This window comes from Gorilla gorilla, chromosome 13 (genome assembly GCF_029281585.2).
Source record: "Gorilla gorilla gorilla isolate KB3781 chromosome 13, NHGRI_mGorGor1-v2.1_pri, whole genome shotgun sequence".
Lineage (NCBI taxonomy): Eukaryota > Metazoa > Chordata > Mammalia > Primates > Hominidae > Gorilla > Gorilla gorilla.
In genome coordinates this window covers 119,811,858-119,832,570 of record NC_073237.2, presented here as the reverse complement: position 1 = coordinate 119,832,570, position 20,713 = coordinate 119,811,858, and the positions used below count along the sequence as shown (strand labels likewise).

At 46.8% G+C, this 20,713-nt stretch overlaps 1 protein-coding gene across 15 annotated transcripts in view; it reads left to right on the top strand.

The window, feature by feature from the left end:
- DENND1A (DENN domain containing 1A) overlaps positions 1-20,713 on the top strand; it is a 543,118-nt gene that overhangs the window by 461,082 nt on the left and 61,323 nt on the right. For 14 of the 15 annotated variants that reach the window (XM_031014509.3, XM_031014508.3, XM_031014505.3 and 11 more), the window contains 5 exons: positions 5,291-5,395; positions 5,753-5,840; positions 8,365-8,405; positions 10,807-10,878; positions 12,405-12,461. In XM_031014509.3, the coding sequence (XP_030870369.2) occupies positions 5,291-5,395; positions 5,753-5,840; positions 8,365-8,405; positions 10,807-10,878; positions 12,405-12,461 (363 nt within the window). Of the gene's footprint in view, positions 1-5,290; positions 5,396-5,752; positions 5,841-8,364; positions 8,406-10,245; positions 10,329-10,806; positions 10,879-12,404; positions 12,462-20,713 lie in introns of those variants that run through there. The other variant, XR_010130361.1, reaches the window with a different exon arrangement.

Genomic DNA, 20,713 nt, shown 5'->3' with positions numbered 1-20,713 from the left:
ACTCTGCTAATGTGATCTAAGCTTGAACACTCACGGCCTGAATTCCCTGAATTAACATTGCTATCAGCCAGTAGCCCCAGCGCCTAGAGTGTCACCTAAGAAGACAAAGGGCTTAATCAGCCTCGTAGAACTAAATCAGCACTTCAGGGGAGAATAATGAGACACCTTGCCTTACTCTTCTCCATGCACAGTGGAGTGGGGGCCGCCATTTCTACTTGCAGGACGCAGGTGGACGAGCTGGTGGGAGTGGCTTGGCACCTCGCCTTGGGCCTGTGGCAGAAAGAGCCTTGACAGCGGTTTGTTTACTCCCAGGAGCTGTTTGTCTCTGAAGGGCTGGTGCTTTGTGTGCAGGAGAACCTAAAGGGTTCCAATTTTATTTTTTTTGTTTTTATTTTTTGAGATGGAGTTTCGCTCTTGTTGCCCAGGCTGGAGTGCAATGGTGTGATCTTGGCTGACTGCAACCTCCGCCTCCCGGGTTCAAGTGATTCTCCTGCCTCAGCCTCCCAAGTAGCTGGGGTTACAGGCGTGCGCCAACACGCCCAGCTAATTTTTGTATTTTTAGTAGAGACAGGGTTTCACCATGTTGATCAAGCTGGTCTCGAACTCCTGACCTCAGGTGATCCGCCCGCCTCAGCCTCCCAAATTGCTGAGATTACAGACGTGAGCCACCGTGCCCAGCCAGGGTTCCAATTTTAAAGAGAACTCTCCTGTCCAGGGAGGTCTGAGGGCAAGCAGTTAGGACTGAGGCCACAGGGAGAAGCCAGGCCTGCAGTAGACCACATGCATGCTGCACACCTGGGTTTGGGAAGCCACCAGCTGTTAACCCTGACTCTGCAATGTCTGAATCCTGTCACCTGGGCAGATGTCTTTACCTCAGTTATTCCTCTGTAAAATTTGAGTGTAATTTCGACTTCGTGAAAGTTTCCAGAATGTTAAAAAGAGTTGTGAAGTGCGTAGCACTGTGCCTCACACAGAGTTAAACTGTGATTATTGCCTTTGTCTTACAAGGTGAGTTGCTCCAGGGAAAAGAGCCCTCTGTGCCTGGTGCCATTCAGACCTTTATGCATGGTTCTGGGTGACAACGTCACTGCCTTGCAGCAGGATTAAGATAGAAGAGTTGGGCCCTGAACAGACAGGATTTGCCCACCTAACTCCTATTCACCCTTCCAGGCCCAGCCGAAGTGTCCACTTAGCATGTTTTCTGACCTGCCGCCCTGGAGAATTTGCCTTTTCCTCTTTGGACTCCTGTGGACACTTTACCCCCGACCCCACCCCACCCTGGTAACACTACACCATGTGGTAGACTTTCTTCCCATGTCTAATTCACACATCTGATGCTGTTCTTTAAGCTCTTTTCAGAAAAAGCCCCTTGTCACATTTCCCCTGACTCTTTCCCTTCCATGCCCATGTCCTGTTGCATTTTTAGGGCACAGACATCTTGTCCGGGGGATATCACCTCCCGTGAGCACACAACAGGCCCAAAATGTTTATGTCTCCCCAAAGGCGAGATTCTTTCTGCTGCCTGCAGCTAAATTCTGCCTCAGACTACCCTCATCTACGAATCTGGTTGCAAACTCTCTTGAATGTATCGGGCCCTCAGCAGACTTCTTCCTGGCAACCCTGAGCCAAGGCTCCAGGAGTGACTGCCAGCAACTTCAGTGAGCATTTCCTTGGAGCAGCTCAACTCCTTGTGCATGGGTGCCACTTGCCTGGCATCGAGCTCTGAGACCTCTTTACCATCAGGCCAAGCAGTGTCAGAGACACACTGAGACCACAAGGCTCCTGTGGCTGGAAGCAGGGTTCAACTCATTTCGTGGTTCTTTAACCAGCATCCCTGAGCTTCTGATTAGGGGCTGGGCTCTTCCTGGGGCATATAGAGATGAGTTCAGCCTCTGGCCCCTTGAGCTCCTGGTGAGAGGGGATACCAGTGAAGACTATCCCAGCACCCAGGAGCGCACACGGCACTGGGATGAGTGACTGCCACTCAGAGGCCTGCATGTGTCAGGAGGACAGTCCAGGCAGAAGGAATAGAACTGGCAAAAGCAATGAAGAAGGTGAGGAAGGAAGGATGTGGTGTGTGATCACGGGATGCGTTTGGAGCATGAGGTATGTGGAAGAGCAGAGGCAAAGTGACAGAGAAGGACTCTAGGAAAGGAAGCCAGGGTCAGCTTCGGGAGGGTGTGTTTGCTGGTTAAGGAGCTCTCCCTTTCCTCACCCCTATTGGGCCCTTGTGTGTGCCACATATGTTGCCAGGTGCACAATGTTGAACAAAACAGACACCATTCCGGCCTGCGTGAAGCATATAGTCTAGTGGGAAAAAGAGACATTCGTCAAATAATCACACAAAGGTAACATCTATGCAGAGTTCCTGAGTAGGATAGTGACGTGGTCTGATTTGCATTTTAGAAAGCACTCTAGCCAGAAGAGCTGGAGTAGAAGAGGGACGAAACAGGAGAGGAGCGTGGAGTTAAACCTCCATCGTGGTTTAAGCCTGTCCAGGCCTACGCCAAGGTAGGCGTAGATGGAGAGCCGGGGGTGAGCGTGAGACAATTCACAGGTAAAATAGGAAGGAGTTAGAAAGTCTGATAGGTCCACTGTGGGTAACTGTGGATAATGACAGTTAAGAAAAAAATAGATTTGGGGCGCAGTCTTGATGGGATAGTAATTGGAAGTTTCAGGCTATTTTGAGTTTGAGACGCTAGCAGGCCATGAGGTGGAGGTTGAGATGGATGGGTATAGAGCTTCGGAAAGGTGTCTGAGCTGCCAGGATTTGTCAGGAGTCATCAGTGGATGAGTGATGCTGTGTGCATGGATGAGATCACCTGGAGAGAGAATTAATTGCCCTGCTCTGGTCCCAAGAGTGAGAACAAAACTTCCAAGCCACAGGAATGGAATTCTAGCTGAGCTTGTGTTAGTTATCACTAGCTGGTTTCTCAGCTGTTGAGCAAGGAAGATGTAAACCCATGCCAAAGTAATAAATGGCACATAAAGCTATTTTTCCCAAGGAACTAGCGTGGGGTTTTTTTCTCGTACACAAAATAAAGTTTGCATTGTTTTCCTTCTTGCTCCAGCAGCCAGGAAGCTCAGAGCTAATTTTGTAACTTAACTTAGAAGCCACATAGGACCTACATACCCAGCTACTTTTTTCCCAAATAAATACTTTTTATATATCTATGTATTTGGCAGCCCTGATGTTTTTCTTTGTTGTTTTAGATGCTCATATAAGCTGCCTCAGGTCCTTTGTAAAATTAGGTAGGGTGTAAATATATAAAAATAAATATTCTCCTTACCCTAATATTTTTGGGTCATCCTCACAGCCCTTGTGCAATAAGTCTGCCCAGTTTCTGAGTTAATATTGGCTAGATTTAAGCAGGAAGAACTCTTGGAACTTACGGAAGCTCGACAGTAAATTTAACACTCATGCAACTCATTAAAATAGGATAAAAGTGGAGCTTCAAACATCTCTGTGTTTGCTACCAGGGCTGGGGGTGGGGTGTTACCCTTAATTCAGCTCAAGATCTGAAAGTCTGATCTTTCAGAATTGAGAATCCACCGCTGAAATTAAAGACTTGTCTGTGTAGATAAGCACTCCAAACGTGTTCAAAGAGAAAGTGAGGTGTTAGCTCTATACGGATAGGATTTTTTTTTTTTTTTAACTCAGGGTATCGTCTTCTTGACTCATAAAACATGGTTTGGTAAAAGCAAACTTGCTTATCAAACACCATAAGCATAAAATCGATTGGATAGTATATTTTATTTTTGATCATCGCCGTTCTTTAATTATTTTAAAATTTCAGTTTGCTATTGTTTAAGATCACTGTGTAAATGGTTTTCAAAGTATGTCCCACAGCCAGTGGCCTAGGGACTGCAAAGATGCCTGGGATGTGGGGGGATGAGAAGGTGGCCAAGCCTGGAGAACCCAGCCAGCACCCCTGCTCTACCCCCAGGTCCTCCAGAGCAGCTGATCTCTGCATTATGGAACTCAGGTAACAGGGTTCCTTCTGTAAAAAATCTTATTTTTTTCTGAGATGGAGTCTCACTCTGTTGCCCAGGCTGGAGTGCAATGGCGCCATCTCAGTTCACTGCAACCTCTGCCTCCCAGGTTCAAGCAATTCTCTCCTCAGCCTCCCGAGTAGCTGGGCTTACAGGCACCTGCCAACACACTTGGCTCAGCTCATTTTTGGGTTTTTGTTTTTTTGTTTTGTTTGTTTGTTTGTTTTGAGACGGAGTTTTGCTCTTATTGCCTAGGCTGGAGTGCAGTGGCATGATCTTGGCTCACCGCAACCTCTGCCTCCAGGTTCAAGCGATTCTCCTGCCTCAGCTTTCCTAAGTAACTGGGATTACAGGCATGCGCCACCACGCCCAGCTAATTTTGTATTTTCAGTAGAGACGGGGTTTCTGCATGTTGGTCAGCCTGGTCTTAAACTCCCAACCTCAGGTGATACACCTGCCTCGGCCTCCCAAAGTGCTGGGATTACAGGCGTGAGCCACCGCGCCTGGCCTAGCAGGGCTGCTTCTGCATAAAATCCTATCTGAATAAAGGGTTCCGCTGCTAAAAGTGAAAAAAGTGAAAAGTTTAGAAATCTTCACATGGGAGGGCATGTCTCCCTAAATAGCCCTTGGGCTATGGAAGAGGATGTGGGGTGTAGAATCTGACTGTTGGTTCCTGCTCTGCCTTCCACCCTCTCTGTGACTTTGCAGGATGACTCTTCCTCTCTGAAACAGCTTCCTCATCCATAAAAGAAAATGAATTTCTTGATAATAGCTACTTCACTATTAGCTAGTTAGAAATAGATATTTCTATTATTAGATAATAATATTAGATAGTTAGAAATAGTTAGCTATTTCTAACTATCAGAGGGTTAGAAAAGTTAGCAGATGGGGGCCAGGCACGGTGGCTCACACCTGTAATCCCAGCACTTTGGAAGGCCAAGGTGGGTGGATCACTTGAGTTCAGGAGTTCGAAACCAGCCTGACCAACATGGTGAAACCCCATCTCTACTAAAACTACAAAAATTAGCCACTTGTGGTGGGGGGCAGCTGTAATCCCAGCTACCCAGGAGGCTGAGGCAGGAGAATCGCTTGAACTCGGGAGGCAGAGGTTGCACTGAGCCAAGATGGCACCACTGTACTCCAGCCTGGGTGACAGAGTGAGACTCCGTCTCAAAAAAAAAAAAAAAAAGGAAAAGAAAAAAAAATAGCAGATGGAGAAGCTCTGCAAATAGGAATTTCAAAACTGATGGCTCTTGCACCGTGCCACTGACCCACCTCTCCCCTCTGCACTTCCCAGGAGGAGCCGATCACTTTCTGTGAGGAAGCCTTCGTGTCCCACTACCGCTCCGGAGCCATGAGGCAGTTCCTGCAGAACGCCACACAGCTGCAGCTCTTCAAGCAGGTGCCTCCCTCCCTGGTCTGGCCTGGGTCTGGCTCCCTGGCGGGGATTTCTGCAGCTGTCTCCACTCTAAGCACTGAGGCCGCAGGCGTGGATGGGACTCAGGCCCCAGGCAAAAGAGGCTCAGGGGAGGGGGATTGGATGAAGAGAGCAGTCAGTGACCAGACAGACCCTTTGCAAATCTGCTGTGTGGTTTTCCAAGTTATCATAAATATGCAGCCGGTATTTTAGAAAGAAACTTGCCTGTTGAACCTTACTTTTTGAAAACTCCTACCTTGGATACAGTAAGGTGCCCAGCTGAATGGTTTTTCCCCCTTTTCTTTGTACGAGCTGTTGTGCTTTTGTTCTTTCTTTCTATAGTTTATTGATGGTCGATTAGATCTTCTCAATTCCGGCGAAGGTTTCAGTGATGTTTTTGAAGAGGAAATCAACATGGGCGAGTACGCTGGTGAGAAGCTACTCATTTTCCTTCCGGGGCTGCAGGCTGCTATCATTTAGGGCATATTTGACAAGGAGTGGCAAGTGACTTGCTTTTCCTTTATTGGGGCTTAGGAAGAGACTGATTTCAAGCTTGGCCTTGAAATGTTTGAAGAATTCCTCTTCGTTTTCTGACAAAATGCACACTGGCCCATATGAAGTCCCCCAGCCTAGGATCAGTTGCTTCCCCTGTGTAGACAAAGTCTAGTTAAAGTAGTAGCCAGCGTGGTCCACTGGGAAGCACATGCAGTATTCAGTTAGGAGGCCTGGATTCAAGTTAGGACTCTGCCTCCTCACAAGCTGCAAGACCCTGGTTGAGTCATTTCCCCTTCTGTAGCTAAAGTTCCTATCCATGTCCTGAGAGTACTGTGTCCCACCTCACAGGATTCCTGTTGAGATTAAATCAGAGTACATGAGGAAAGGTTTGTGCAGTCATCCAGGACAGTTCCTGGCATGGGGACTGTGTGCAGTAAGTCTTTTTTTTTTTTTTTTTTTTTTTTTTTGAGACAGAGTCTTGCTCTGTTGTCCAGGCTGGGGTGCAGTGGCACGATCTCGGCTCACTGCTGCAACCTCTGCCTCTCAGGTTCAAGTGATTCTCCCACCTCAGACTCCTGAGTAGCTGGAATTACAGGCACGTGTCACCACGCCCAGCTAATTTTTGTATTTTAGTAGAGACAGGGTTTCGCCATGTTGGTCAGGCTGGTCTCAAACTCCTGACCTCAGGTGATCCACCTGCCTCAGCCTCTCAAAGTGCTGGGATTACAGGTGTGTGAGCCACCATACCCAGCCCTGTTTCCTTAAAATATGACAAATTATTGTTGAGTGCCTGGTCCCTGCAGATCTGAAGAACTGAAGGTCTTGTCTTCTCATTTTTCAGAGGAGGCATCTGAGGCCCAGAGAGGTGTTGGTGGCTGAGTCTACCTCCTGAATCCCAGTCTGACCTTCTTTCCAAATCCCATCGCCTCAGTCTTTGGCAGCGAAGGCAAAACCAGATGCAAAATAACACCCATGCTGCTGGCCCCCTTTTATTGCTGGGTGTGTGTCTATTCTGGACTACTGTGATAATCCAATTGGCAGTTTGTAAGTTCACAGAGCAAGGCACAGTATACACCTATAAACATTGCAGGCCCTCCCAGCCTGTGCTGCATGCAGAGCACAGTTAAGAAAATCACCATGAAGTCTACAAACAGCAATAGCCAGTCACTGATAAGCATTTCCTGAACACCTGCTAGGTCCAGAGCCCCATAGAGTAAAAAGCGGAGGACCCAGTTCTGCCCTCAAGGAGTGTTAGGTAGGAGAGAGAAATGCATGACTAAAGACAATCAGAAATTAAACCAATTCAGGAAAAGGAGTAGAAACACATTTCGGTGCAGTTAGACTAGGGCTGTGTTAATCCTCGCTGTGTAATGTGAGGGCTTGACAAAGGAGGCTGGGCTGGAGTTGTGTTCTAACCGTTGCATGTGAGTTCCAGGAAGAAAGGCTTTAGGTGTTGTTAAACTGAGTTCACTTATTCAGTAGGTTAAGACCCACCATTTAAAATGAACCGAGTTTACCAACAACACATCCATTTTCTTTCTGTCTCACTCTCCGAGGGTTCAATGTGTGTCCAGCAGGGTCCTTTCAATGGGACACACAGCCCTGGGGGTTCCTGTTCTGGTGCCCCTCACAGTACTTCCCAGAGTATGGATGTCTCAGTGGCTGTTACCTATTCCCGAGGGCTGTTCAGAGGAAGGAGAAGCCTCCAGAGGACATCACATCTGAGCTGTCAAGTTTACTAAGCAGAGAGTAGGGCGTGGTGACTAGGCAAGGGAGCGGCATTTGCAAGGGCCTGCAGGCCTGCGAGGATGCTGGTTTATGGACCCCGTGGTCCCTTAAGTAGTTCCCCGTGGTGGGACATAAGGTGGTGCAGCATCACAGCAGCACAGGATGGAGAGGCCGTGAGGCGCGACTGGAGGAGAGTGGCACGGCTGCCTCGGAGCCTGACCTCCAGCCAGCAGGCAGTGAGGTGGCTGCTGAGTTTGCAGTCAGGGTACTGCATGATCAGCTCTGTTTGAGAAGGAAACCCTCTGGCAGTGACTTGCTGCCGCCTCCTTTAAGAACAGGACATGGGACCCTCCACCGGGTTCTCCAAGTCCTGAATGCTGAAAGCAATTTCGGCCGAGCGTGGTGGCTCACGACTGTAATCCCAGCACTTTGGGAGGCCAAGGCGGGTGGATCACTTGAGGTCAGGAGTTCAAGACCAGCCTGGCCAACATGGTGAAACCCCGTCTCTACTAAAAATACAAAAATTAGCCAGGTGTGGTGGCGGGCACCTGTAATCCGGGAGACTGAGGCAGGAGAATTGCTTGAACCCGGGAGCTGAGATCGCACCACTGCACTCCAGTCTGGGAGACAGCGTGAGACTCCGTCTCAAAAAAAAAAAAAAACAATTTTAAGGACTCCCAAGGACACATCACCTCTTTAAGTGACAGCTTCTCTGAATTCTCTTTCCCCAGGCAGTGACAAACTGTACCATCAGTGGCTCTCCACTGTCCGGGTAAGCATGCACCCAATTCTGAGCCCCCTGGACTCCCTCCTTAGCTTCCTGGCAGCCTTCCGCTTCCCTGTGCTTCCCCTTCCATCCCGGAGCACTCCATTCTCTCTGCTGGAGATGCCTTTGTTTGTAAAGCCAGGCTCTTCTCATGCCAGATGGAGACTAGAAGGGTGGGATTGTCCAAAGCCATCACTTGGTGGGGGCTGAAAAAGGCATGAGAGGCTTCCTCCTCTGCAGGAAACCAGCCAAGGAGAGCTGAATGGAATGTTGCTGTCTTAGAGCATTCGGGGGGGTCTCCTTCTAGGGCCAGAGCAATTGTCATGATCATGGGCAAACCAAAAATGTGTCCCTCTTGCTGCTGTGTAACCTCTTTCACAGCAAAGCTCCTGGGAAGATGGAGAACACATCACTGGGAGGTTGACTGTTGTTGTGAAGTGTCTTGATGTGTCAGGAGCCAGGGGCATAGGGCTTCCAACGTCTCTAAAGAATTCGAAATCTTGCCTTTCCCTTCCATCAGTTTATAATTGAGGTGTCCTGAAGGCCTACTGTGTGCCAGGCACCCTGCTGGGTACTGGGGATGCAGCAGGGAGCAGGGTACAGGCCCTGCCCTGGGGGAGCTCCCTGTCTTGCTGGGGAGGCGGGCACGAAGCAGGCAACTCCAGCATCAAGTGATAAGTGTTCCCTCCTGCTAATGCGTCAGTGCACTGCTGCCAGGCGAGTCCCTTGGAAGTGGCTGCAGTTGGCGGAGAGTAAGCAATTCCTTCATGAAAGACTTCCTTTGTTCCTCTTGTATGGCCAAACACAGCACTTGGCAAATCAGAGAGGAGTAATAAGGACTTGTTGATTGATTGATAAAGGGAGTTTCAATACTCCAAAGGACCATTTAAATGGGATACTGAGTAATTTTGGAAAGCAGTATGGAATAAATGAGTGGGTGAAAATTTCCCATTGTCCTACAACATAGAATGCTTTCTAGGTCAAATTGTAATGTTTTTAATTAAAGCTCAAAATTTCTAATGTGGGCAGTTACCAAAAATTGTGCTAAAAGTTAAGACTGATAATTACATTACTATATCTTATTCTCTTAGGTACCCACTGGTTCCAGCCTCTCTCCATCTGAATCAGTTTTTTTAAACCACTACAGACCTGATTCTGTGATGAATTTGATTAAAAACGCTCCGTAGTGTAGACCCCTTAGCCTGGCATTCCGGGCCCTTCACGAGCTGGCCCCATCTGGCCTCCCAGCCTCACTTACTGCTTCTCTGATGATACACTCATGGGAGTGTGTCATGGCGCAGTACAGCAGCCACTTGTTACAGCATACGCCATGGCTTTTCAGCTTCTGCACTTTCTTTTATGTGCTATTTGCTGTCCCTAGAATGTTCTCCTCCCGTCTCCTACATCAACTCCTATTTATCCTTCATGGACCAGGTCCAGTGTTACATCCTCCAAGGCCTTCCCTGATCTTCCAAGTCTCCACGCTCCCTGTGCACACAGCCATTACAGCCGTCATCACACGCTGTTGTAATTATTTACTGTGCTGTCCTGCCTCTCCAGCTGGAGGTTTTGGAAGGCAGAGATCAGGCCTCCCTTGGCCTGGTGTCTTCAGAACCCTCACGACGTGTCTGCAGGGATGAGACTGAGAAATGGATTCATGGACAGCTATGAAAACGTGCCCTGTGCACTTCAGGTCCCTCCACTGCCTCTTTTAGGAGCGGGAAGGCCTTCCCTCCTCCTTCCTCCCACTTTTGCTCCTAAAGAAAGTGAGCGAGAAATTGCTGTGTTGGATTTAACTAAAGCCATGGTGAACATTTGTGGCTATTCATTCTTTCCTTTTTTCAAGATTTAGATATTAAGGAAGGCAGCCTACCAGAGAGATTTAAAAAAACAACACAGAAAACCAAGGAAAGAAAAGGAAGTTGCACGGTGAGGGCAATGTATTTCCCAACGATCCTGGCTGATCAGGGCCCCACTTTCTGCCCCAGCTTGGTGTCAGCTATGGAGTCCACGGTTATTAAACTTACCTGAGTGTCATCCGTGGTAACCAGAATATCTTAAAAAGCCACAGATGCCCATAGGGAAGCCCTTGCCTTAGGCAGCCTGTGATGCAGTTCCCTCCAGCCAGGGAACAGGTGCCAAGCAGAGCACTGAGTCTAGAGTCTCCCTCCGCCAATTCACACTCCTCATCCCCAGTCCACACACACCCACCCACAGCTCCCACCGAGAGTCCTTCCGTCATGACCATAACTGACTGGCAGGGATCAGTTATCATCCAGGCCTATTTCTCGATGTGCATTTACATACCTTTGAAATGTTGCTTAACTCGATTGAAGAGAAGCAGTCGTTGTTGGTGTTGGATGACTCTGTCTTCAGCCCAAATTGCTAATTGACATTTTTATTATAGAAAGGAAGTGGAGCAATTCTGAATACTGTAAAGACCAAAGCAAATCCGGCCATGAAGACTGTCTACAAGTTCGTAAGTACTGGTCTTGCTGTCAGGAGCCAAAACAGATCAGTCCCTTAGCATGATGAGACTCTTTATTTATTTACTTACTTTTGAAACTGGGTCTTGCTCTGTTGCCCAGGCTGGAGTGCAGTGGTGCAATCACAGCTCACTGAGGCCTTGACCTCCAGGGCTCAAGCAATCCTCCCACCTCAGCCTCCCCAGTAGCTAGGACTACAGGTGTGCACCACCACGCCTGGCTTTTTTTTTTTTTGGAGAGACAGGTCTCAGTATGTTACCCAGGGTGGTCTTGAACTCCTGGGCTCAAGCAATCCTCCTGCCTCGGCCTCCCAAAGTGCTGGGATTACCAGCATGAGCTGCTGCACCCAGCCAAGCGATGAGACTCTTAAGTATACCTTGTCCTCTATTGCAGAGATGACTCAGGCTGCTGAGCTCTTTCCTAAAGGTCTCAATGTTCTTCAAATTATTTAGCAGATTATTATAACCGGTTCAGTGACATTTTTAATTTATAGTGTTGGTGCTCACATTTGCCACAGTAGAGAAATGGGAGGCTACTGGTTTTAGCTTTTAAAATGTAGACTAGGTGGCTGCACCCTGCCTCTGTTTCTGAGACCCAGAAGCATGGTCTATCTGGTGTCTGGCAAAGCCTTCCTGCAGGAATCCCCATTATTGGGTCAAAATAAAGCAGCTCCTTTGCAGTTTCCTGAAGCGTGTTCGTGGTGGCATACACCACTTAATTTTTGTCCCAAATTTTTCATCATCTCTCTGATCACTGCCCTATAGGAAATGCATTATTTGTAAGACTCGTGTCCACAGCGGAGTGAAAATAGGAGAGCACATCTGTTCCCGGCGCTCCATCTTTCACAAGCATCAAGTATTTTTTCTTGTGACTTCTCTTGCTTGCTAATTTGACCGTGAGCCACTGAAGCAGGGTGGTTTTATTTTATTTCCATTTTTAATTTTGTTAGTCCTCTCTGTGCTTAAGCTGTAGTTATTTTAGCAGGATGGGTGGCTGCCAGCAGAACCACACAGGTCTAAAATGACCTGAAATCAAAGCCAGGGTGACTGCCAAAATGAGATTTAGGAAATGGCACTGTAGAAACCCAGCAATGTGTCTGTTCCGGCCATTCAGCCTGGGCAGAAAATTGGTCCTGGGGCCCTGCCCTGGTGAAATAGAATGGATATTCTGAATCTTCCAGCCAGAAACACGGCTGCTGTACTCTTACTGGTAGCTGTCACCAGGCTGCTGAGATAAATAATTATAGAGAGCAGAAGAAGGGCTTTGGAAGGGAAAGAAAAAAAAAATCTGTGCCATCAAAATGCAGAAAATAAAATCTCTGCAGCCTCTTTAAGGGTTTTTTTTTTAACCTTTTACCATTGTATTTGTTTTCATAGCCATTATGTTTTCGACTTGATGATCCCATTTTTCCTTCCTTTTTCTAGTAATCAGAGAAGGTGATTCTCGACGGACTGAAATCAAGCATAGTCCCTGCTGGAAACAGAAAGGGAATCTTAACTTAAATTAATTTTTCATGCAGGCAAAAGATCATGCAAAAATGGGAATAAAAGAGGTGAAAAACCGCTTGAAGCAAAAGGTACTTGAAGTTCTTATTCAAAATGTATAAGCACCATGTATGAAATGCATGGCCACAAAAAAGTATGAGGGGATCAATAGAGGGCTGTTTGATACAGTGTTGTTAACACACTTCAAAATGCATTACCAGCTGTCCGGGAGTTTTCACACTGTTATAAATATTCACAGACAAAAAACTGTCTTCAAATAACATTAAGACTCTGGCTTAAACCCACAAAGGCGAGCAAGTTCAGAGTTGCCACTGTCGGGCTGTCCCTTGCCCACCCCACCAGGCCTGAGTTCACAGGCGTCTGTAGAAATTGGCTTGGTGTTCCCATCTGGCACCTGCCCACCCGCTATGGCTGACCTCTGCCCCAGGGCCGGTTGTAACCAAAACCAAGGAGCATCTCTAGGGAATGATTGCCATGGTCCAGCATGCACGTGGCCACCGCCCAGACACAGCATAGGGGGTGGGGCTGAGCAGAATGCCGTGGGCTTACCTCGCCCTGGGGGACCAAGTGAGCAGAACCCAGTGGGCGCTGTTGAGACTCTGAGTGGGGAGGGGAGGGCTCTGATTGTCTTCACCAGCCGTCAGTAAAAGTGGGATATCATCCCAGCTATGTCCTGGCTAAGATTCCCCCAGCCTGAATCTCCTTTTTTTTTTTTTTTTTTTTTATCTGACTTTTTTTGTATTTTATTTTATTTTAATTTTTTTATTTCCATAGCCTTTGGGGGAAACAGGTGGCATTTGGATACATGAGTAAGTTCTTTAGCTGTGATTTGTGAGATTTTGGTGCACCCATCACCTGAGCAGTGTACACTGAACCCAATTTGTAGTCTTTTATCCCTCACCCCCTTCCCAGCCTTTCCCCGAGTCCGCAAAGTCTATTGTCTCATTCTTATGCCTTTGCATCCTCATAGCTTAGTTCCCACTTGTGAGTGATAACATACAATGTTTGGTTTTCCATTCCTGAGTTATTTCACTTAGAATAAGAGTCTCCAATCCCATCCAGGCTGCTGCAAGTGCCATTAATTCATTCCTTTTTATGCCCCCAGATTGAATTTCTGGACTTAGACAGTGAGGTTACTGTAAGAGGGAGGGCTTTTTTATATTATCATGAATGCCATCATCATAATTGTTGCCACCTTTTTTTTTTTTTTTTGAGACGGAGTCTCACTGTGTTGCCATGCTGGAGTGCAGTGGTGCGATCTCGGCTCACTGCAACCTCCGCCTCCCGGGTTCAAGTGATTCTCCTGCCTCAGCCTCCCAAGTAGCTGGGACTACAGGCACGTGCTACCACATCTGGCTAATTTTTGTATTTTTATTAGAGACGGGGTTTCGCCATGTTGGCCAGGATGGTCTCGATCTCCTGACCTCGTGATCCGCCTGCCTTGGCCTCCCAAAATGCTGGGATTACAGGTGTGAGCCACCGCGTCTGGCCTGTTGCCACCCTTCTTTAAGCTCCTCTTAAGGGTTGTCCAGACTAGGAGCTTTCACACTTAATCCTCAGAACAGCCCTGTGGAGTATTGTTCCCATTTCGTGAGTAAACAGACCACAGTTCAGAGGTGAAGTCATTTGCCCAGGGCCACCTTGAGCATAGCAGAGCCAGAATTGGATTCCAGCTCCATCGACTTCTGGTGGCTGTGTGTTCTTACCGCTGCTGCATTGCACACTGCCTTCCTCAAACAAGTGTTTTGTTTTCCAAAAGATGTTTGGGATCACCTACTTCATTATCCCTATGCCCCCAAACATACCACTCTAATAAGGCCCTTTGTCTAGCTCTGCAGTTTTTAAAAAATTGAAAGCAGTTTTAATTTTCTGAAGTCAGAAAGGACCTCTAATTAACTTGAAAGGGTCGAAGGAATTGATTCCTTTCTTTTAATTGGAAAATAATTTGCTCTGACTAAGCATTTAAATTCTTAGTTTCAGCTGAGAGTGGATTTTTAACAGCTGAGATTCACATCCTGAAATAAAAGCTCTGTAATGTAAATCCAGATAGACCTTAAACTGTAGTCTGTTTGCACCCTGCCAGAGACTGGCAGGTGGCATTCTTTACTTGGATGTTATTTAAGTCCCTAAATATACCTTTTTATCTCCCATCCCAGTTGCATGTAGCTGAAATGGATTGCAGATATAAAATGGAGTGGCAGGGAGCGGAGAGTTTTCCCTCCTTGATGCCTGGATCGTAGGCTCTGGTTGGTATCAGAATATCCCCTGAAGTAAGCAAAGAAAGGGGTCCCTCCTCAGGCAAAGGCCCCATGCGCCCTCATTGGTCAGATCCACTCTCTGCAGACCGTTAAGCTACAGACATCACCTTACCTCCCTACTTGTATGTGCAAGCCTCTGGCCTTAGGAAAATCCCCTTCTTATGATAAGTAACATTTCTGCAAATAACCAGTTAAGCTCAGATTTTTTAATGTGGTTGTTCAAAGATTTGTTTAAACAATCTAGATCACTTTCCTTCCACTCTCTCTCCCTTTCCGTTCCTTGATAGTATCTAAAGCAGATGTCTCCCTCCCCTTCCCTTCCCCCTGCCAGTCTTTTCAAGAATAGCTTCAGGAGATAATGTTCTATAGAGAGTGTCAGTACATTTCAGGTGACACAAATGGTGAAGGCATTTTATAGAAATGTGGCTTGTCACCATCGGACTGTTGACAGATCTATTAGTGCACCCTTTTCAATTTTCACTTATCCCCCCTTCGGTCGTACAGATTTCCACAGACTTGATATTTTGCAGTTGTTCTTGGAAGAGAGCTATTTTGTAATTGAAACTCTAGCATTGTTTGCATCTACGGGACTTGGGGCTCCAGCACTCTCCAGCGCCCTTTCTTGAGCTAATTTAGGATTTGGCTGCACCTGACCTCTCACATAGCAGTAGAAAATATTTCCTTGGTTTTTTTTTTGTCCTTCTCCCCTTTCCCTCCTCCCCTTTATCTGGCAACGAATATACCTCGTGACTCCCCAGATGCCTCTAATATAGACATCTCAAGTTTGGTTTCTGCCATGAAATCGAGGCAGTTTCCAACAAAGATCCAATTTTCAAATGTGCTGGGTTGCCACCTGGCCTCCTCTAACTCTGCATAGCAATGGTGACCTTGCAGATATAATCAAGAACCCAAGCTTGCCCTCTTCACCCTCGCCTTGGGTTTGAATTGCAAATAGAAAATGTGGGGCCGACCTGTGGAGAGGTCACCATGGTGTGTGGAGGGTCCATCTCTAATATGACTGAGCTGGGCCCCTTCTCCATCCCTTGTTCATTTGTGCTGCAGATTTTCAAAGCATTTGAAATCGGAGCTTTCAGGATATCTGTGTGACCATTGGCAAATAATTGTTAATAGATCCGATGGTGTGACTTTATTCCATACCTGCTCCGCTTCAACCCAACAACAAAAAAAGAAGGATGGATAACATATTTCTCTAGATAAATGGAGCAAGGTGGTCAGGTTCTTCTATAGCTTGGCCTCCTTTGAAGTCTGACTTGCTCAAAATTGGGAAAAAGAAGAAATGGCAAAGATGCTACCCAGCCATTACTTTCTAAGGAAGAGTGTAGTGCTTTCATCTGGAGTGTCTCCCTGCCAGAAGAATGCCTCCTGGATGGGCTCATGACTGTCAACAAATTGCATCCCACTGCAGCACCATGCAGGGCTGGCATGAGAATGCCCTGCTTTAAAAGCAGTGGCCGCAAATCCATTTCTCCTCACCTGCAGGCAACGTTAAGATAGGTACATAGGGATGTCCTCTTTTGCCTATTGAGGAACCCCTGAAATTTTTCTCTTTTTTCTTCAGTATCAAAATGATTTAGCCAAATGGGCCTATTTCACAGCCCTTTGTAAAGTTTCTGAATCTTTTATCTTCTTTTCTTTTTTTATTTTGTTTTTCTTTGTTTTGAAACAGGGTCTCACTCTGTCTCCCAGTGCAGTGGCACAATCACTGCAGCCTTGACTTCCCAGGCTCAAGGGATCCTCCCGCCTCAACCTCCAGAGTAGCTAGGACGACAGGCATGCACCAACCACCATGCCTGGCTAATTTTTTTTAGGGACAGAGTTTTGCTGTGTTGCCCATACTGGTCTCAAACTCCTGGGCTCAAGTGATCCTCCCTCCTAGGCCTCTCAAAGTGCTGGGATTACAAATCTTTGATCTTTAAAAGACAAATCGAGCTCACTGATTTAGAGTCTCTGTGATTGAAAGGAGCAAATTCACAGTTGGTTTCACAGAGGCTTGAATTTCTGGCCAAACTGTTCCCATTGAAGGGAGTGAGTAAGCATGCGTGGGGCCGGGAGAGCTAGGTAGACTTGTAGAACAGACATTTTCACACCTTATCACACAACTGTCAGCTCCCTGTCTCCCGACACATTAAAATACGCTGCAGCCTCAATCACAGAAATTCCAACTTTGGTTACTATTTTGATATCAATATTCATATTTTAATTTGCATTTGCTGTGCTGTGAGGTGGCCTGGGAAAAGAAGGGTGCGGCACGAGTCTGTAAATGGAGTCTGTAAATGGAGTTCTCACACCCGCAGCATGAGTCAGACGGGAAGGCCTCTGCCCATAGGGGCCTTTCAACTCCCCCACATGGTGATGTGGTGTTTGGGCTTCTGAGGCAGGCAAGCGGGCCTCAGTGCTGGTTGCGTAGGATATTAACTATGTGACCTTGGGTAAGTTACGAGACCTCACTGAACCTAGTTTTTCTCATCTGTAAACTAGGGGAAATAGAGGTTTTTGCTGGATCGTTGGAAGGAGTAGAAGAGATAATGTGTTGAGACAGCAACACTTAGTAGGCACTGAATAATTGAGAGTTTCCCTTTTGTCTGTCTTTTGTTTGTTTGTTTTTGAGATGGCGTCTCACTCTGTTGCCCAGGCTGGAGTGCAGTGGTGTGATCTCAGCTCACCGCAACCTCCACCTCCCAGGTTCAAGTGATTCTCCTGCTTCAGCCACCCGAGTAGCTGGGATTACAGGCACCCACCACACCTGGCTAATTTTTGTATTTTTGTAGAGACGGGGTTTTGCCATGTTGGCCAGGCTGGTCTCGAACTCCTGACCTTAGGTGATCCGCCCGCCTCGGCCTCCCAACATGCTGGGATTACAGGCATGAGCCACTGCATGTGGCCCTCTCTGTCTTCTTATGTCCCACATCTGGAACAGCCAGTCTGCCCACATACCCACGCGCACACACCTGGAGACCATGTCCAGCGTGAATGGATCACCTCCCTTGAGGTTGTCCATACAACCACCAGGGGAATCTTTGTAGGACCCAGCACTGACCAAGTCACTCCCTTGGTTAAAACATTTCAGACCTTTCAAACCTTCCACCTCCTTGCCTGGGGGCAGGCCAGGGGTGGAATGCCCTGGCCGCTGGGCCACAGCAGGCCCTGCTGTCTGCCTCCCTGGGCCTGGGGCTCTACTCTCTCATCACTGGCTCATAAGTCCTTTCCTCAGCTCCCACCCCAGCCCCTACCCAAGGCCACCCAGAACCCTCTTTGTCCTCTAGTCTCCCGAGACCCTGGGTCCTTACCTCCCTGATTTCTCATGGAGACTTATGTCCAGAGACTTACCATATGCCGTGCCTGCCTTCTTCTCAGAGGGCTGGAGGTTAGAGCATAGTCATGGCTTCTGATTCCAGTAAACACTCAAGGAAAATAATAGGAATACAATGACTTTCTGACTGCCTTGCTTTACCGAGGGACGGGAACTGGCAGGACCCCCGTAACTCTCTGAGCTGAGCCTTGGGGCTCCAGAAAGAGATTTGCCACCCTGTGGTGGCCCCTGATCTGTAGCTCTGTCTGGCGTCTTCCTCCTGTGTGACCCTTCGGGAAGAAGCAGGTTTAACCCTCCTGCTAGCTTCTTGTTTCTGCTTTTTAAAAATGACATTTAGAAGATCGGGTTTTTTCCTGTTTCAAACAAAATTCATGTTTATTGAGGAAAACTCAGCAAATCAGAGGAACAAAAAATAATCTCATTTTATAACCTGCATTTTCATGTACTATATCCTGGGCATTTCCCAGACCACTAAATACTTCTTCCGCATGTCTTTATTTTATTTTGTTTTCTTTTATTTTTTAAGACGGAGTCTTACTCTGTTGCCTGGCGCAATCTCGGCTCACTGCAACCTCTGCCTCCCTGGTTCATGCAATTTTCTTGCCTCAGCCTCCCAAATAGCTGGGATTACAGGCGTCCGCCACCATGCCTGGCTAATTTTTGTATTTTTGGTAGAGACAGGGTTTCACCACATTGGCCAGGCTGGTCTCAAACTCCTGACCTCAAGCGATCTGCCTACCTTGGCCTCCCAAAGTGCTAGGATTACTGCACCAGGCCCACATGTCATTATTTTAAATGACTACATCAGATTTTATCTGATGGACATATATACATTATTTAATATTCCCATTGTTGGACCCTTACATGAGTTCCAATTTTTTCTAGACAAATATCCACATAGGTAAGACTTAGAAGAAATTCGTATTATTTCATTAGGATAAATTTCTAAAAATGGGAGCAGTGGGCCAAAGGGCATATACATCTTTTAGGTTTTTCATATAAATTGCCAATTTATATTCCCATGAGAAGGGTATGAGAGTACCTGTTTCTCAAGTCCTTTGCTGACAGCTACATTAGTGCTTAGGCCACAGTTTCTTTAATCATGGGTATCAAAAGTTGCTGTTATTAGCTCCCTACTACGTATAAGATCTCTACCAGGAGATAGAACAGAGAATTTGAATGCCCCCCACCTTTTCTTTTTCTTGAAACAGGGTCTCACTCTGTTGCCCAGGCTGGAGTGCAGTGGCCTGATCACGGCTCACTACAGCCTCAACCTCCCCAAGCTCTGGTGATCCTCCCATTTCAGCCTCCCAAGCAGCTGGAAATTCAGGCATACACTGCCGCATCCAGCTAATTTTTATATTTTTTTGTAGATATGGGGTTTCCCCATGTTGCTCAAGCTGGTCTCAAACTCCTGGGCTCAAGTGATGCTTCCACCTCGACCCCCTAAAGTGCTGGGATTACCGGCGTGAGCCTCCACACCCAGCCTCTTATTTCTTCCTTGACTTGGGCTCCTCCTCTACTGCTGCCTGTGGCATCCTGAGAGGAAGCTGTTGTCCTTCTTCAGGTGGAGGAAATAGTAAAGAGGCTAATAAATTGGTGGCCTGCACCACAGGACTTTATAAGAAACCGTTTGCATCTTTGGATCTTCTAATAAATGAAGGCGCAGCACTGCTTTTTGACACGCAGGTATATCTGTGTATTCGACACATTTCCCTTCCAAATGTTTAACTCCAGTTTACAAAGATTTATTTGACAGCATGTGCTAGATTCAAGGCTCTAGGTTAGAGAACCCAGACCCCAACGAACTTACAGTTGATAGAGGTACGAAAATAAGATAGTGCTAAGCATGGCAGCCTATGATCAGTGTAGCCAGGAGCTTCCGAGGAGACGATTACATCTGAGCACTTTTTGAGCAGCTCCTTAATTCAGAATACCTTCACTTGTGCTGTCATTATGGGTTGATGTGGCATAAAAGCGCCAGGACTCCCATAGCTCTGGGTTATTCCACCTTCTAACTATGTGGCTTTGGGTAAGTTACCCCTTCTGAGCCCTATTTCCTCACCTATAAAAGCAGGATAATCCCATTTACCTTGTGATCATTGTGGGAACTAAGTGTGAGAATGAAGGTCAAGGGTCTAGAAAAGCGCAGGGGTAGGCCGTCCACACAGGGAAACTCTTCTTTCTAGCAGGTGCTCTCTCCGTTTTGCAAATTGAGGTTCAATTTGCACAGTGCTGTGACATTTTTCAAAGCTTCCTCCTATCTTATTTCACCCATTCTCCCAGTAGCTTTGATGTTTGCCAAGCAGGTGGTAGTCTCCCATTGCAAAAATAAGGCAATAGATGCAGAGAGGTTGAGTGAATTGGAAAGATTAGACAACTAGTTAATGGGAAAAACAAAACTAGACGATAGTATTTTTACTTATAAGCGTGAACTAAGATGCTTTTTCCAAAACTACTACATGAATTGTTCTTTTTTTCTAAATAACTATTACCTTAGAGTTTTCTATTAATACCCATATTTTCTTACCATATTACCTTGCAGCTTCATTTTTTTTTCAGCCAAACACAAACAGGCACACACACCCACGCACAAAATTTTACCTGAACCAAAAGTGAATTTGTTCATGTTTGACCTTATTCATTCTCTCATATCTATCTTGTAGGATCTTCACCTGGATCCAAAATGCCCCTTTTGCCCATTGTTGTTTTCTAGCACAGATGGAACCCCTCC